The 16,342-nt window shown below is 42.0% G+C and overlaps 1 protein-coding gene across 2 annotated transcripts in view; it reads right to left on the reverse strand.

The window, feature by feature from the left end:
- Nucleotides 1-16,342, reverse strand: part of LOC111148522 (neurexin-3-beta) — a 1,534,880-nt gene that overhangs the window by 844,776 nt on the left and 673,762 nt on the right. For both annotated transcript variants that reach the window (XM_022505142.1, XM_022505141.1), the window contains one exon: nucleotides 6,925-7,044. In XM_022505142.1, coding sequence (XP_022360850.1) covers nucleotides 6,925-7,044 — 120 coding nt within the window. The remainder of the gene's footprint in view (nucleotides 1-6,924; nucleotides 7,045-16,342) is intronic.

The raw sequence follows: 16,342 nt of genomic DNA on the forward strand, positions 1-16,342 counted from the left end.
AAGGGGGCTTGAAATAAATACAAGAGAGAATGGAAATTTTAATAACAAAGTCAAGGAAACCAGCATTAGTATGGTCAGAGTAGAAGGTGGCTCCCCCAATATTTATATGGGCAAATCATTGCAATTTAACCAACCATGTCCTGAGGATACCCCAGCACTGACGGAAGGACAGGGAGAATCCCTCCTCCTACCCTCTTCTGTTGTCTCCATTCACACTGAAGAAACTCCACTAGCAAGGCACTCCTAGCATCTCTACTCCCTCTGTTACAGCTTTCCAGAGGTAAAGGAGTGACATAATCTGGAAGGTTAAGGAAACTACCGAGAAATTGTATTTCCATAGCTCAGCCCCTGGCACTTCCTGTTTCTCTCTAGGGGAACGAGCTGTCTTCAAGAAACACCCAGCGTACCCCCACCCAACCCACAGCACTGGTGTTAGAGGAGCAAGTCTTGCTTCAGTGGAGCAAGACTTGAATTAGGACCTAAGCCCTGAATGAGTGAGTGTTCAAGTGGGCAATTCCCACTCTGAAATTCAGTAGATGTTAACCACAGTTTTCCATACCAGTGTTTCCACTAGCAAAGACAATACTTGGGTTTTACCAGCCTTGCATTTGTTTTGTTTTGTTTTGTTTTTCCCTCTATTGGTATTGGTGTAGAATTAAAGTAACAGGAAAAAAAGAGAGAGAGAGAGGAAGGGATTGTATTTTCTTAGGTCCCTGAAACTTCAGTACCTGGGAGAACCAACCAGATCTCACCTTCAGATGTTCAGTATTAATGTGATTTCTCTGAGATCTGATGCAGGGAACTGTTTATAAGCACAAAAATCAGATTTATGTTTCATGAGCTTCTATGTGGTGTTTTGACGACTAGTGACAAATCATTCGCTTAACGTAAGCAAAAACAACATAATGGTGTTGGTTAAATTAAAGATAAAATTGTAATAGAACAAAAATAAAAAATGTAACATAAATCTGCTAACAACTGAATAGGAGAACTACTGTATAAAATTACTTAGTATTGAAAATCGGACTGGTCATGAAAATGAAAACTAGCATAACCTAAACTCATGTGCCATAGAACAGGGAAGTGACTTAAACAAATATTCACAGTCGATTAGCTTACAGCTGTTCATACAGGGCTGAGACTGGGGCTGGAGAATGATGGGGAGGGAAAATGAGAGCCAATCTCCTTGGGGACCCAGGAACTAAACCATGATGATGCTGGGAGCCATGCTAATTCTTATTTTAAAAAAGAAGAAGGAGAAGGAGAAGGAGGAGAAGGAAGAGAAGGAGAGGGGAGGGGTAGGAGAAAGAGGCAACCAGCAATGACAACTAAGAAGTGATAAAGAGGTGATCCTTGGTGAAAACTGGGATTCCAAAAGAAACCGGAAAAGGCAAATTTAAAGTCAACCGGGAGCTTTTAGAAAAATTATAGATAAATTGGACTCTACAGTTGAGGGGTTAGGAAATTCTGCTCACTAGAAAATGGATTTCATAAAGCAATGAAGTCGGGGCCCCTGGGTGGCTCAGTGGGTTAAAGCCTCTGCCTTTGGCTCAGGTCATGATCAGGGTCCTGGGATCAAGCCCCACATCGGGCTCTCTGCTCAGCAGGGAGCCTGCTTCCTCCTCTCTCTCTGCCTGCCTCTCTGCCTACTTGTAATCTCTCTCTCTGTGTCAAATAAATAGATAAATAAATAAAATCTTTAAAACATAAATAAATAAAGCAACAAAATCATGTACAGTGTTGACAGAGAGAAGAGACTGAAGAAGGTTAAGAGGGAGGAAACTAACCATGGAATTTCAGAGCACAGCCCATGGACACGGACTGATTTAAGGTTTTAGGATGAGTCCCAGAGCCTCAACTAGAAGTTGCAGTGGGGGGGGGGGGGGGGTGGGCAACATGGGGCCAAATTAGAAAAGGGACAGCTTCTCCAGGTACTAAAGGAACTCACTTGGCTGTGGATGGAGGGCCCCCAAAAAGCGTATTGCACCTGGAGAAAGCATTAAAGAGATTGCCTGAAGTCTGAACCTTGTGCCAAACCAAGCAAATAAACATATAGATATTTAGATATATAGATATATATCTGTGTATCATCTAATCCATATCAGTAACTGGGAATCTTTCCTTATCTGCCCCCAATGCTATCTATAGACTAAAACTCCCTTCCGCTCAAGGGGCAAATACATACATACTTCACAGGAGCTGCTTTCGAATTTCAGAGGGAAGAGGAGTAGTTTGGGAGAAAGATGATAAAAAAAAAAAAAAAAAGCAAGACTACTGAATATTGTTCATGTGCCAGGCACTGTACTAGGCACTTCATAACCACCAAATGTCCTTATCACAATTAATAGGTATCATTATCTTGCTTTAGAGAGGAGGGCATGTAGCTCAGAGAGGTGAAGCCATGCGATCAGAGTTCACACAGGTGCTAAGTGGTCGACCCTCTTACTGAACCCAGGTGAGCTCAGTTCCCAAGCCTCCATCTTAGCTTGTACCCAACACAGCAGAGATAAAGCTCGACTTATTCCTTACGTGATGGTGGGTGGAATTTAAATGGTGCCATTTCTGCTGAAGTTGGTGTGATGGGCTCAGGCTCCTTCCCAGGAGCCAAGAACCATCACGTCCCTCCGTCTAAGTCATGTGTTATACATCCAGCACCTTCCCTGGAACAGCCATGTTGCCTTGACTCCTACCTCACATTCACCTCTTAATTCCCTGATGGTCAACAGCAGTTTGCACACCAGCCCTCACACTGCTAATGTCTGTGGAGAACATAAACCTATAGAAAAACTGTCCAAGTTCAAGCTGTAACTTTCCTACCAGGCATGCACTGGACGAGCATATAGGCTCTGAGGCTGTGCCACCTGGGTTAGGCAGCTTTTCTGTGCCTCAGTTTCCCATCTATGAAATAGGTATGACGTTTTCAGAATTAGCTGTATCAATTCAGAAAAACTACTTAGAATGGTGCCTAGGGCTTAAATTGCTAGCTATTAATTATGCATCACTCTTCTTTTTCTTCTTTCTCTGAAATGCATTAATAATTTTCCAGTATTTCGATTATTTGTCACCCTTTCCTAGAACACAATCTCTTTTTAAGTAGAAACCACTTCTCACCTCTTCTGTATGTCCTGTAGTGTTGGGCAGAGGGGCCTGATGATAGCAAGCACCCCTCACATGTGAGGAAGGAGACCGTAACTGAGACATTTGCTTTGGAGTCAGAGTTTGGATCATTGCCATTTCTACACATGAAGTTCCTCATCAACACTAAAAGCTTAGCAAAGAAATAATGGCAAAGACTTAGAGGAGGCAACTTGGCCTCCTACGGCTTCCAGACACAGGGAGGGAAGTTAAGAAAATGAAGGCTTATAAAGTTTCAGCAAAGGATGCATATTTTGCCCACAATCCTCCAGTTCCACCACTCCCATACCCTCCTCTCCATAATACCAAAATTTTCCAAACGTATATGCTGTAAAATGTTCTAATAATAATAAAAATAATAATGATGATGATGATGAAAGTTCTGGAGCCAAATAAACTTGGAAAACACTTCACATGTGATTATGGAGGATTAGCAATATGTATCAGCATAGTGAATGCTCCAGTCTTTAAGTCTTCACTAAAAGTCTTGCAATAAAGAAGACCATTGCATTCTGTTGAACCCTAACATTTGCAAACTCCGCCTCATCATGTCTTTTTATTCATGAGAGGAACAAATCTTCCTCAGAAAATGACTTTTTTACAGCTTGTAGGTGCTGTGTAGAGTAAGTGACAGACAAGGAAGTCAACATGAACCAGAGAAGTCAAAAGAGGGATGAATCTCTGTCGTAGCAAGAAGCTGGTACACTCTGGGTGGAGTGGCGGGGGTCCTGCAGCATTAGATCCCAGTTCCGAGGAGCATAACCCAAGGGTTCTTTTAATTTACTTGTGATAATAGAAATCCAACTCAATCAATCAATCCATCAATCTTTATTAACTGTCAACTGAACTTAATACCTTTCCAGGAATACATTGTATTACAATAAACGAAAACCACCAGGCCAAGGACTATTTCTTTCCTTGCCATTGATTTCTTATGAGTGTGACCTCTTCTTTGCATCATTTCTACAAACTAGCTGAAAATTTGACACCCTAGGGGACCTTAAACAGCATGAAAGGGACTACTAAATAAGCCAATAAGACACTACTTAATAACCTGAGGGCTGTGTGGTATTTTAGTTTCATTGCCTGATTTTATGACTTCTGTGAGCTAAAATTAAAATTCCCAAACCCATTATCACTGTAAGAAGCAATCCAAGGTTGTAGCTCATAAGCAAAATAGCGCTTTTCTTCTCCCAGATTTCTTTATCCTTATGGCTGCTCTTTTCCATCAGCAGTAAAGCAGGGGATAAGGGTTGAAAATGAAAGAGCTTCATTAATTTCGAATATCAAATTACTGAATGACTGGGGCCTTTATGGTGTAGTCCTGCTTTTTAATTCTTAGCGGTAAGAGAAAGCACACTTTATAATTACCTTTATTCTAAAGTTTCTATAAAAGAATAATGACCATGGGAGGCTCTGCACATCACTGTACCCTCAGTCCTGCTGTTCTTTACTACTACAGTTTGGAGGGTATGCAATTTCCTGGGAAAATAAAAGGGATTCGCTGCGTGGAGAGACTGGGGCGAGGTCGCCATCTAGTGGCTGCTCTTCAAAAACATGCTGGCAACAACCGTGGGGCTGCTGGGCTCAGCCCTTAGGAACAAGCGAGGGATGTACCACGCGCAGGCTCCCCCGTCTGCTTTAACAGCCCATGGGGATGTCTTGAATAATTAATTCGGGGATGGTTGTGGGTTCTAAACCATATAACCATTTTTACCTCTCTTTGCTTACATTCATTAAGCAAAGCTAATTTACCCTTTCAGACGGGTAGAAGAGTAAACTTACCCCTTAGTATGTACGTACAACAGGAGTTTTAGATACTTACGATGGCTCTGTTTGACTTCATTTTTGAGGAGAGAGGGGCGAGTGCTGCAGTCTTCACTAAAATGTACTCCTCACCTCACGCTAAGGTATGCCTTTGTATTTTCCTGTATCTTTAAACAAACCATTTTCTTAGGATGGATTGTGAAGCCCAGCGATTAGCCTGATTTGATGACGTCACACAGACATGGATTTGGAGCTTAATTACACAGAGCCTTCTACAGGCCATGCCCTCTTAAGTAAAATAAGAACAATGATCTTGCAAGGCAATGGGGAATTACAGATTTAAGAAGCTGATACACGTAAGACAGTTATCCCAGTATCTAATGCCTACTGGGCACTGGATATATGCCTCCTGCTCTTCTCCTATCCATAGACTCTTCTCATCTCTGCGCCCGCACGCGCACACACACACACACACACACACACACCCTCTCTCTCTCTCTCCTACCTGCACGCTATATATGTGGCTCTCTGTAATTCCTGACTCCAGAAGGATAGCAGTCCAGGCTCTTGAATATAAAATTAAATTATAGGACCCCCAAACTGCACAACCTTTAAGCTGGAGAGGTCCTTAGCAGCAATAGAATTTCAAGTTTAAAAATGAGGAAATGAGGAAAAAAGTTTATTATCTTTTATTATCTATCCCAATGGCAAAAAGTGTTTTAGTTACAATGACTATATTAAATCCCAGGGATCCTGACTACCTTGACTGTCTTATTCACAGAAGACTCTAGAGAGAGTTTATGCCATCAACTTCAATTGGCAAGGATCAGACATGGTAAGTGGCTTTTCCAACATGTGGCAGAAAATTCACGTCAGGGCCCAGATCTCCTGACATCCCCAGTGCTCTATGTGATACTCCATGGTGCCCCCAAGTTGTCTTCTCCCATATGGACAAAAGTTCTGCAGAACAGAAGTGCACCGCCCTGGAATCTCAAGGAGTCTAGACTTATTTGGACACAACATGGACGGTGCCCTCTCTCTTCTACCCTGGACCTCATCAAATGACCCACCCAATTTTGAGCTACCTTCAGAAGACACTCCTGATTTCTCTAACCCAAAATGATAATCTTCTCTTCTGCCTGGCCATGACTACATTCTTACCCACCCATGTTAGAATCTGATTATATACTTTTTGTCTTATTTTCAATGCCTGTGTCCGATCTAATCAACTAGATTGGTTTATTCTTTGAGGAAACAGATAAGCTCTTGTGCTTCCTTCTTACCTTCTACATCCTTAGCACACTGCTGATGTGTACCACGCTCTCAAGAAACACCTATCACTTACGTGAAGCTCTGAATGTTCCTTTACCTATGGATGGATCCATTCGTTTATCCACTGCCTACCCAGAAGTTGAATTCCACCAAGCCAAGGACTTGCCTATTTATTTACCTCCCTATTTTCAGTGCCTTCTGAAGCAGTGCTCACTACAGGGTAGGTACTCAATTAATAACAATTAAATAAATGATGACATAAATGAATAGTTATTCAGACCCTTCTAAGTAGCCTGTAGCGATCTCAGTACTTATTTTTACCTGTAATGCTCTGAATTTCTGGTTGACCCATCTCCCTCTCCTAGAGAGTAAGTCACTTACTGAAAGAAAAAACTGGCCATTGGGAAGATGATTGATAAGTGATTTTTGAATAAATGAATAATAAAGGAGCCACAGATCTCTACATCTACTCCCCAGACACATATTCTATGCCTAAAGAGAGAGACCCATCAACATACAATGACAGTAATGGCTAAATTCTGTAAGACCGATCAATGAAAAGGGATTACGAAAATACAGAGGAAGACCTAAGAAGTAGCCTTACCTGAGCTCTTCAACAAGAACATGTCACATGACTTCTGTTAAGTAAAATAAAATGTGTTTCAAAAAATCCTTTGCTCACTGAATGACCAAGAGGATGATGAGAGCGAAAAAAAAGAGACACATTTCCCTACGTAGAGCTGTACTCACCTTCAGCCACATCGTCGTCCACGGTTAACTTAAGGCTTTTTCCTCTCCGCACCACCCGGACGGTGTGCCATTCGTTGTCATTGAGCTTCTGCCCCGCGTACAGGGTCTCGGGTCCTTTGCCTAAGGACGATGGTAAGTGTCAAAATTAGAACTGATTCTGAAAGTAGCAATCATGGTATCAGAACTGTCAAAGCCACACTGGTGCACAGAACCCAGGAGTGTTCAAGGAATCATACATGCGCCCCCCCACCAAAGCCCATCCCAGTGTCACTGCCCCAACAGGGTGTTCCACAACTGTCCCCAAATGCAAAAGTCTCAACTCATATGGACACTGGCAAAGCAGTGAAAGAAATATGTGCCCTCCTTTGTCTACAGAGAGAAAGTTCTAAACCACCAAGGGCAGTAAGTGAACATTTATAAAAAACAGTAGTCAGCTGTCATTTTGTTTCCCAAAGTCTTAGATTTCAGATGAATTTCTTGAAGATACAGGAAATTCATCATTCATTTTCAGAATAATTTGATCACTTAGGCATAATACACCAGTCTGGCTTTTGGAGTATCCATCAATTGGATGAGAAAAGTGTTCTGTAATATATACGCTTAACTTGATATTGCCATTAACCCACAGTCCTACCAGGATACAGTAACCATAGAAATCAAAACAGAAATCATCACAATAAAAATGTTGAGGTCTAACCCACATGATAAGTAATGCTCCTGAAGGGAATGTGAGGGGCCCCAGACTTATCCCATTGTTCATCATCCTCCAAAAAGATCTCAATATCTAAAAAAGTGAAATAATGGAAAATTCCAAAATTGAACCCTTTCAGGTCTAAAGAATGTTCAGGAGAAAGTGCCACCAGATACAGAAATAAACCAAGTTGTCTCAAAGGATCCAGGATCAAAATGCTCAAGAGGATGTTCAGGTGTACGCTAGGAAAAATCAGGTTCAACAAGGAATTACAGTACTTAGAGGCCAAAGATGACAAGATAAACACTGAGGCATTATAAGAATTTGGTTAGTTATGGGGGGAGAATGTCATATTTTGCTCACCATTGAACTGAGATGTAAATTTAAAAGACAAAGAAGATTACATAAACCAGAGAACTTAGACCAAGTTCCAAGTTCATTATGTGGCTAGCTGAGCCTGTGCAGAAGGACCCCACATGAGTCTTCCTAGATTGGTCAATGACTATGTAGAAAGCCCTATTCTGGAAATAACTTGGAAAAAAAAGATGAACATGTAACTAGCCAATATATCCCTATGTTATTATGCTTCTGAAATATTTCAGCGTACAGCTGTATCCAACATTTAAAAACACAGTAGGTGCTGTAATGAGCACTTACTGAACAACTGATACATGCATAGGTATTTATTTCTTTGGAAACCATCAACTAAGGTCAATACATTTTTATCGAGCTAATTTTGAGAGCTCTATTCTATAGCTTTGACTGGCCACTCCACCCCTCCTCTGCCTCCAAGGCTCCAAAACAGTGTTGTATACATTTAGGGAAGAAAATTTTAAAAATAGTATCACTTGGGTTAAGGGTGTAGGAGAAGAATAAATGAAACAAGATGGGATTGGGAGGGAGACAAACCATAAGTGACTCTTAATCTCACAAAACAAACTGAGGGTTAATGGGGGGAGGGGGTTGGGGGGGTGGGATTATGGACATTGGGGAGGGTATGTGCTATGGTGAGTGCTGTGAAGTGTGTAAACCTGGCGATTCACAGACCTGTACCCCTGGGGATAAAAAGATATTATATGTTTAAAAAAAATAAAATTATAAAAAAAAAATAGTATCACTTGTGTAAATATCTTTAAACTGGACCATTTAATTCTTAATTATTATTGTTGGTACTGAATGCTCTTTTTAAGAGTAATGATGGAGTGTCTTGGTGGCTCAGACAGTTAAGCAGCCAACTCCTGATTTTGGCTCAGGTCCCAATGTCAGGATCCTGGGTCCAGCCCCGAGCCCCATCAAGCTCTGCAGGAAACACACTCAGCAGGAATCTGCTTCAGGATTTTTTCTCTCTCCCTCTGCCTCTACCCTGGCTCACTCAGTTTCTCTAAAATAAATAAATAAATAAATAAATAAATCTTTTTTAAAAAAGAATACTGATAGCAGTTGAAGTTTGGAGAAATTTTCTTCTTGAAAAATAAAGGTTTTCAAAGTTAAAAGGTCTCTTTTAATTAAAATGTACACAACAGGTCATATATATATATATATATATATATATATATATTTTAGAATGTATCTATATCTCAAGTGCAATGCAAATGCACAAGAATCCTAACAAATCAATGAAGAAATTAAAAGTGGACCAAATGTACCCAAAATTGGGTATGATGCCATGAGATCAATGAATCTGAGGGGGAAAAAATTCCATGATAAGCCATTTTATATTCGATTTTAGCTGTTCTTTGTGAGTATGCCTGCCTTAATATTATCTAAAGCCTATACACTATAATAGAATTTTTCCTACATCTCACCTCATTAGACAACGTTGTTCATTATCTCATTAAATTCAGGTCTAAGATTGATGTAACAGTCACCTTTACAATGCAAACTGTGCAGGCATTGAGAGAAAATGGGCCACATCATGTGGGTGCTTTGAAGCAAGAACAGATGTTCTCAGAAGAAACAAATCTGCCTTTGTTTTTTGTGTGTTCTTATCCTCTTTATTCTACATGCAAATGTTCCAATAAGAGAGAGGAATGTGAAGAAAGACATATGAAACACTGGCTACGGAGGTAGCACTGTGACAAAGACAGGTTTTTCCAACACCTGTAGGTGGCATCCACTCTTCAGGCAATGTTTGTGCATCACTTTGTTTTCACAATTGGGGACAAAGTGAGAGGGAGAAATACTAACACCAACACGGTCACAAGTAGCGACATGGCCACAATGGTGTCTTATTAGTCATCGGTGTAAAACGAGCTTTGCAATCAGCCCAGTGTGTTTTAAATGCTGGGTGACACCTTGCAGGTGCTTGGAATTTTCTTGTGTCAAATTCAGACAAAAAATATTTAATTGTCCTTTTGACTCTAAAACTTCAGGATGTGATGGTCTATGACCAAACAGGTGGGAAAAGACCTGAAACCTCTCATGCCCTACCGCTTGGCTACAGTTGCTGTCTCCAACCCCAATAATTCTCATGACTCTGCCAGGAGGAAAAAAAAAAAATTCCATACCCATACCATTACAATGGTAGGGAAATGAATATTATTCAATATTCATTTTCAAGCAATAAATACAGAAATCCCAGCGAGCATCCAAAAAAGTCTCTGCCTCCAAAAGTGGAAAGTCAATGGCATTTATCTTTAATCAAGCCAAAAGGTCATTGCATCCCTACCAGAGAGAAAGTGATTTTAAACGCAGCTGGAAATGTAGGCAAACAGAGGGCAAGAACAAATCTAATTTGTAGCCTAGGCATACAATGGGATTAGTAAATGATACAAGATGTAGATATAAGCCGAAAGCTAAAACATACACATTGTTAGGTCTTCAGAGAAGGAGGATTTAAGTCTAGGCAAGACTTCCCCCGCAGAGTCAAGCATCAGTAAAACAATGAATGTGAAGACAAGGATTAGACCAAGAGGAGAAACTTTTTTTTTTTTAAAGTTGAAATTTAAAATAGAACCGATGGGAGTTTAATTTCTAAAAATTAAAAGGAAAAAACCTCAAAGCCACTTATTTTCCTACATTGTCCTTCTTCTTTTTTGTAGCAGGGAGAAATGGGATCTGTGATTCGGTACATACTGGATATATGAATTAGAGGGATGCTTCCTTAAGCTGTTTACATAGTAACTACTGATCTCACACACACAAAAAGAAATCAGCGTTTGATTTCCTTTAGGCTGCTTAGGTCATCACCATTTGATCTAAATACAGGAAGCGAAAAACTTATCTGAGACCCTATAGTTGAATTTCCCAAGTAATGACCTCTGTGATGGAGTAAAGAAGCAAAATCCCAGCTGGAGATTTCCAGGACGCAGAGGTCGGTAGAAGCGAGTGTTCAATTGTTTACTACCACTGGAAAAAGAGCCTTTAATGAATCCTTTGGGCGATACCACCAAATTCCCACTCTTGACCTCATCTCACTGCAACTCACTTGGCACCATCTCTTAGTTAAGTCTGGTCTCACCAATAATGGTCTAATTTTCTGATGAATGTGGATAGAGGAGGAGATGTCACGGATGAATAATTCAAGATTATTTTCTTGACCTATCCCTACAGGAACCCTGTGGAAGGCTTATTTTTTCCAGAAGCCAGAACTAAGAGTAAAATCAAAGTGAAAAGTTAGGAGAAAGACACTCTTTGGGAGAGGATTCATTGCTGATTGCTTGGAGGAAGATGACGCTTAGATGTTAGTAGATCGTTCCCTCTGGGGGGACAGGGAATAGGAGCATGTGGGAAAAAAGTCTGTATTTGGGGATCCCTAAAGGCACACACTTTCACAAGGTGGACTTTGGATTTTGAAGGTTTTGAACCTACTGCGTTGTTTTCTTTTTACATTTGCGTTGTTTTCGTTGTTGCTTTTTGGTAGACTCCTCAGAGCACATGAATTTGCCATTCCCCCCAGGAGCAATGTAACCAGCACAACTATAAGACACCCCAATATGCATTCGTTTGTCAACAAATTTCTAAAACCTGCCCAGACCAACGAAACCAGAAGGTTTTGCTCATACACAGGGAGTAGAAATTCCTTCCATCTGCCACGAAGTATGATCTCCAAAACTGGGTGGGTAAGACTGGAAACTTACTTTGCTTGGGGTTGGGAGGCAGGGGCAGGGATTAAGGGCACACTATCTATACCATAATCACTTTGCTTTACCTGAACATCTTTCTATTTGTGCAGGAGAGAGAAAGAAACAACTACTTGATTTCCCTTGGTTAGCTATGTTTCACATGAATCAAAATTTCTACAATGCATACAAAAACATGAAATTCACTCCCTTAGAAAGGTATAGCAAAAGGCATGTGATTATACATCTAAATGGCATGATAAAGAAATACTCGAAATGACTGTGTTAGCTTTAAAGAACACCAAAAATATTTAAAAAGAGAAAACTTACCTTCACTTCCACCAGCACCCTAGGTAGGCCAGCTGAACTAATACAAACATTTTAATAAGCCTAGAGTACCATGTATTTGATCAGTCTCCCACCACCCCAACCACCCCCAAGAGAGTAGATTATGCAAATAATAGCAGGGGTGAGTAGGGGAGTGGGACTACAAACTAAGGAGGGTGACACAGAAATAGGAAAGAAGCACCTCATTTTCTGTCCAAAGCCATTTCAGGTTCTAGATGTTTTCTTGGGGCTGACAACCCAACAGAGAGTAAGAGGTATTTTGTTTTTATAAACTTATTTTTTTCCCAAAAGCATTCATTTTCTTTGAAAAAAAATTTAATCATTTACTTATAGAGGCAGTTTGGTGAAACTGGTCCTTCCATTCTCACTGGAGCCCTGGAGTCTCAGAGATGGCTGTTTCTGCCAACAACAGACGCAAAAGCAGGACGTTTTCTGGAAGTCTTCTGTTAAGAAGTCTCCCAGGGAGGTGTGTGAGAAAGACAAGCGACCCAGTTATTCCAGCAGAGTATGTGTATCTTCCTAGAGACCCTGTTTATCATTAAAACCCACTAAAAACACCACCAACAATTATTGGGCTTGAGTAAGTAAATGGCCCATTGAGCCGACCACATACAACATGCTCAACTATGGGCTGCCTTCACTTCTGCTAGGGTTCACCCTCCACTCTGCTCACACAGCACTGTTGCTAACCTCTCAGTGCATCACAGGGACTACCCAGTCACACACTGAACAAGTATTAACTGAGCACCAACACAGGATCGGGCACGGTGCCAGGGCGGAGGGTGGGGAGACAACAGGACAGAGAAGGTCCCCCGGCCCTTACGATGCCTACAGCCTGGTTGGGAGTGGGGAAGGAGGAAGGACAGTACCAACCGGTTGGACGGAGGGCTCCTAAGTGAGGTGGCCAGAGCGGGCTTTTCTGTGGCGGCACACTGAGAAGGAGCCAAACATGCAAAAATTTGCCCCTATGGGAAGAGCAAGTGCAGAAGCCCAGGATGGGCTTGATCACAAAACACCCCGCTGTGGCTGGAACTTGTGCCCAAGGGAGAGAGTGCGGTGGGAGAGAAGGCAGAGGAGTACGCAGAGGCCAGACCACAAGGAGACCGAAAGCGCATGGTACAGAACCTGAATGCTCTTCTCAATGCACCTGGGAGCCACGGGAGGGTTCAGGCAAGGGGATCCTATGGTTTAACTTAAGTTTTAAAGATCATTCTGGTTGCTATGAGTACACTGGACCCAAAAAGGCCAATAATGGAAACAAGGAGATCTCGGGGAAGCTGCTAAAGGCAGGAAATGAAGGTGACTTGGTCTCGGATGGTAGCGGGAAAAATGGACGTGGTGAGATGTGGGGTGTGTGCTAGAGGTGAGGTCAACGAGACTTGAGGTCGGTTTAGAAGGTGGACTAGGAGCAGAAGAGGAATCCCCAGTGACTCCTAGATTCATTCTGAGAATGCAGGTGGTAGAAGCACCTTGAATGAGAAGCAGAGATTCTAGAAAATGCAAGACATACTTGATCCTACCAGCCAGCGGAGCTTGCTTCTGTTCCTCACACCTTCCCTACCCAGCATCAGTCACACTCAGCACCAGCTCCTGGCAGCTTCCTACTGCTTGGAGTGTGGCTCAAAGTCCGCTGACTGCAAGATTTTCTTAGCACGGTGTTAATCTGTACCATGGGCCACCATGGCCTACTAATGACACAGGGTTACTAGGTTCCTGCTGTCCTTCTTACCCTCCCTCTCTCCCCTCCCCTTCCTTCCTTCCTCCATCCCCCCCACCCTCCCTCCCTTACTTCCCTCCCTTTCCCCCTTAATTCCCGCGCGCTTTCACTTATGCACACTGGCCCCTGCTTGGGAATGGAGCAAGATGTGTGCCTCACATTACAAAGCAAACCCCAGCAGCCCACTCAGTTGTATCTCTAAATTGTGATCACAGTGTAAAATGAACCCTCTCATCTTGGCTAGAACAGCATCTCAATTTTGAAATGGAATGAATCCAGGGCAGATATCTCTCTGAAGGAACAAATGATTCCACAAAAGATGAGAAAAAATCCTGTCCCCAATTTACTGCCAAATCTCTACCTTAAGTCATAAATTTACAGCATTGCTCAGGAGTGGGATGCCGAGGACAGTGTCAAAATTTCTTGTGATAATCTCTCTCCATGAAGCCACTTTTCAAGAGATGAGGGCAATTTGCTCAGGGATAGGCAGAAAGATGTTTTTGTGGATATTGATTCTACTCTTATTTAAAAAAAAGAAAACCTTCCTAATACTTCCCCCCCACCATTATCATGATATAATTAATACAAATCAGGCTGCCTATAATAATTTAGAATGTTATTGTGCCTTAGGGTCCTTCTGACTCTGTGATCATATTGTTGAGCACTAAAGACACAGATGTTGAAGATGATGGTGACTGAGCTAAAGAGAGCTGAACCAAGATATGCACTAGAACCCGCTCTCCTAATACCCTCCTAATCAATGCCTGTTTAAGCCCGTTTGCTTCTGAATTGACTCCTTGGTAATAAAAAGCAGAATAAAAAATGTCCAGTTAGGAGTTTAAAAGTATAGTTAATTAATCCTAATAATTAATATTTTGCTGTAAGTAGGAATTAAGGAAGGCATAATACATACATCTTCCATTACTCCTCTTCCATAGACTTCCACAACTTTTCTACCTCCACCCATACCCTCCTGGCTCCCAACCCTCCCAGCTGGGAGTGTGCACCTCTCGAGTAACCGGGCTGTGCTTGTCCTCTATATTCATCGCTCTGTCCCTCTGTCCCTGCTATTACAGATCTACACATACATTTGTTTGTATCCACTGCCTCCAAGTCTGTGCCCTTTGAAGGAGAACATGCTACCTTTATCATCCCCAGCAACGAAGCCGAGTACCTTACACCAAGAAGATGCTCAACATACTTGGGGGGAAGAAAACTAGTAGAAGAATAAGTAGAGTTAGACAGATTACGTATCAGTCTAGTAAGCAGGTCTAGGGAGGGAGAAGAAATGCAAGGGGAGTAGGAGAGAACTGCAGACTGCATTTTTTAAAAAATGTTATTTATTTGACAGAGAGAAAGAGAAACTGAGCGAAAGAGAGAGGGAACACAAGCAGGGGGAGTGGGAGAGAGAGAAGCAGGCTTCCCGCAGAGCAGGACCCTGGGATCATGACCTGAGCCTAAGGCAGACACTTAACAACGGAGCCACCCCGGCGCCCCTGCAGACTGTATTTTAGCAACAGAATAAACTGGACTGATTTGGGAAGATATTCAGTACAGTAATAAATACATATAACCGAATTATAAAATTGGATGAGAAAAATAAATGACAGAGTAAATTTATTGAGGGTGGAGGAAGAAAAAAGAAGAGGGAGTAGAAGCGGTTTGTACATGGCATTCTGGCAGCTGAGTGAATTAGGTGCTAATTCCTAATTCATCTTGGAGCTGAAAGACACCAGGCAGCAGATATAAATAAGACACTACTTTTTATTTCAAATATATATTTTTTCCCAGCCAGAAAAAAAAAAAATACTGTTTTCTGAGAAACTGATATGAGGATTGAGAGAAAGCTTCCAGTTACTTTGCATACGTGATCTTATCTGGTTTCCCAATATGAAACTGATATGGTTTCCTTCAGCTTTGCAAGGAAAGAAGTAGCACAGAATGCCATAACCTGCCGAGGTCACGCAGCTACAGAACACGGCCCCTAGTCTGCCTGCAAGCTGTCCCTGCTTTGCTTTGTCCTCACGGCTTCACCACGTGTATGCCCCGGAGCTGACCCAGTCTAGAGATGTGAGGAGGAATAAGGTGTGGGCAGGGAAAGGACATGGGAGAAGTGGGAGAGTACAGTGAAATAATAAACAGAAAATCTAATTTCGGGGATCAATGAAAAGTAGGACCTGATTTCACTTTTTAAAAATTTATTTGTGGGGCGCCTGGGTGGCTCAGTGGGTTAAGCCGCTGCCTTCGGCTCAGGTCATGGTCTCGGAGTCCTGGGATCGAGCCCCGCATCGGGCTCTCTGCTCTCTAGGGGAGCCTGCTTCCTCCTCTCTCTCTGCCTGCCTCTCTGCCTGCTTGTGATCTCTCTGTCAAATAAATAAATAAAATCTTTAAAAAAAAATTTATTTGTAAGACAAGGACCAAGCCCTAACCAAGTAATAAAACCAACAGAAGGTTGAAGTTTATATTAGAGACAAAAGTGGGTTGTAACAGATCATGTCTGTGTGCACCTGCAGCAGACACTGTGGTCCCAGCATCATGTCTCCTGGGCCAAGTTCAGATTTCGGCCATGGCAGCAGTCAACCGATGTTAGCTCACACGTGG

The sequence above is a fragment of the Enhydra lutris genome, unplaced genomic scaffold (genome assembly GCF_002288905.1).
Source record: "Enhydra lutris kenyoni isolate GAN:26980312 unplaced genomic scaffold, ASM228890v2 scaffoldscaffold20, whole genome shotgun sequence".
Classification (NCBI taxonomy): Eukaryota; Metazoa; Chordata; class Mammalia; order Carnivora; family Mustelidae; genus Enhydra; species Enhydra lutris.